General features: G+C 40.4%; 1 protein-coding gene across 6 annotated transcripts in view; it reads right to left on the reverse strand.

Annotated features, from left to right (window-relative positions):
- The window catches only part of LOC123502737 (syntaxin-1A-like), an 83,240-nt gene that overhangs the window by 41,832 nt on the left and 38,908 nt on the right, over positions 1-2,500 (reverse strand). For all 6 annotated transcript variants that reach the window (XR_006674213.1, XM_045251966.1, XM_045251965.1 and 3 more), the window contains exon 3: positions 303-402. Coding sequence is in view for 5 of the 6 variants with exons in the window: in XM_045251966.1 (XP_045107901.1) it covers positions 303-402 (100 nt within the window). In the remaining variant the exon portion in view is untranslated. The remainder of the gene's footprint in view (positions 1-302; positions 403-2,500) is intronic.

Genomic DNA, 2,500 nt, shown 5'->3' on the forward strand with positions numbered 1-2,500 from the left:
GAAGAAGAAGAAGAAGAAGAAGAAGAAGAAGAAGAAGAAGAAGAAGAAGAAGAAGAAGAAGAAGAAGAAGAAGAAGAAGAAGAAGAAGAAGAGGAGGAGGAGGAGGAGGAGGAGGAGCAGCAGAAAAAGGAAAATGAACAAGAAGAGGAAGAGGAAGAGAAGAAGGGTAGAACAACAAGAACAAGAACAACAACACACAACAAAAACATAAAAAAAAAAAAAAAAATACTCTAAAAATTAAGCACAGTAGTAGTAGTAGTAGTAGTAGTAGTAGTAGCAGTAGCAGGAGACGGTCCACTTACTCTCGTCCGTTTGCGGGGCGGATAGAATCTCACTGTGCTTCTTCTTAACTTCTTCCACATTGTTCTGGATCTTCTCTATCATTTCTCGTATCTCCTCCACCTGTCGGCAAATAGGTCACATCACAAAACTGGGACAACATTAGCGCCTTCAGTGTTGGGTTAGGTAGCTTAGGTTAGGATGGGTTGGGTTAGATTGGAGAAGAAAAGAAGGAGAGGAAAGGAATGGAAAAATAGGAATAGGGGAGACTAGGGTGAAGGAAGGGAAGGGAAGAGAAGAGAAGAGAAGAGAAGAGAAGAGATGAGATGAGAAGAGAAGGGAAGGGAAGGGAAGGGAAGAGAAGGGAAGGAAGGGAAAGGAAAAATAAGGGAATGAAGAGGGAAGGGATGAAAGAACGAAAGGAAGGAAAGGAATGAAGGAAAAGAAGAAAGAAAAGGGGAGAAGGGAATGCAGAGGAAAGGCATGAAGGAAAGCGAAAGGAAAAGAATGAAGGAAAAGAAAGAAAAAGGAAAAGGGAATGAAGAGAGAAAGCATGAAGGAAGAAAAGGAGAAGGAGGAAAAGGAAGAAAGAAGGAAGGAAGGAAGGAAGGAAGGAAGGAAGGAAGAGTATGTTACAGTATGTCTGATTCAGTTTAGATTAGGTAAAGAAATGTGGGCTTGTCAATTTACCACAATCATTATCACTATTAACATTATATAGTGAAGGTGATGGTGATGGTGATGATGATGATGATGATGATGATGATGATGATGATGGTGGTGGTAGTAGTAGTGGTGGTGGTGGTGGTGGTGGCCATAACAGCGCCAGTCGGGCCCATGGTGGTGATAACAGGAAATATAAACAGGAGTTCGATACGGTTTTCAATACTCTCTCTCTCTCTCTCTCTCTCTCTCGCACATAAGTCACGGTTCTTTTTTCTTTCAATTCTGGGAAGTTTACCATAAATAGTTGCAATGAACAGATGGTTGCTATAAATCACAACTCTCTCTCTCTCTCTCTCTCTCTCCAAAAAAAAAAGCAAAAATCGGGAAAAGAAAAGAAAAGAAAAAAGGAAAAAAAAAATATCTGCGTTAAGTTTAGCACCCCTTCTGTCCTTCACACACACACACACACACACACACACACACACACACACACACACACACACACACACCCACGCAGAGCTGATAACGCTTCCCACGCTTCTTATCTCTCCTTGCTATCACCTAATCTGCATGCCCAATAGATGATACAGGCCAGCCAGCACCTCGGCCACTTCACAGCCCTGTCGCCTGCCACAATACACGTAAACTGGAGAGGTACGATTTAAGGAGACAGTGCATTACTGGAGGAAACAAGTGAAAAGGCGAAAAAAGAGAGAAAAAAAAAAACAGGAAAGATGCGAGATTTTAAGGGAAGGATGCGTTACCAAGGGAGATTTGAAGGTGGAAAGAGGTGAAAAAAAAAAATGGACGTATATGATTTAACCTCTTCAATACCATGACGCGTTTCCATATTCATTTAGCTTACTATTTGGTGATATTGTACAGCTTCAGAAACTCATGTGGGGATTAAAACAGTGTAGACTCTGACCATTAATCTTCTGACCTCCATAGACCCTTGCTAATGTCAATAAAATGGTCTAATGGAACACAAAACTCAAGCTAAAAATGCCTCCTAGTACTGAAGGGATTAAAATAATGAAGACTTTGGCCATTAATCTTCTAACCTCCATAAACCCTTGCTAATGTCAATAAAATGGTCTAGTCGTACACAAATCTCAAGGTAAAAATGTGTCCCAGTACTGAAGGAGTTACGGGGGAAATGCATCACAGGGGAAATTTGAAGGTGAACAGGGTGAAAAAAAAAAGAGATGGTTTTAGTCACGTAGGAAGAATAGAAGACTTAGGAATTGAAAAGATGAAGATAAATAAGTGAAGGCTGAAATTAAGATGGAAAGGATAAAATTACGTAAAAAAGAAAGAATGATGATAAAAAAGGAGAGAAACAAATAGATAGAAGGTAAAATAAGAAAAATAAATAAAACTGAAGAGAGAGAGAGAGAGAGAGAGAGAGAGAGAGAGAGAGAGAGAGAGAGAGAGAGAGAGATATTAGAAACAATGTGGAGAGTGAGGAAATGGAACTCCTCTCTCTCTCACTCTGCTCTCTCTCTCTCTCTCTCTCTCTCTCTCTCTCTCTCTCTCTCTCTCTCTCTCTCTC

Source organism: Portunus trituberculatus, chromosome 12 (assembly GCF_017591435.1).
Source record: "Portunus trituberculatus isolate SZX2019 chromosome 12, ASM1759143v1, whole genome shotgun sequence".
Lineage (NCBI taxonomy): Eukaryota > Metazoa > Arthropoda > Malacostraca > Decapoda > Portunidae > Portunus > Portunus trituberculatus.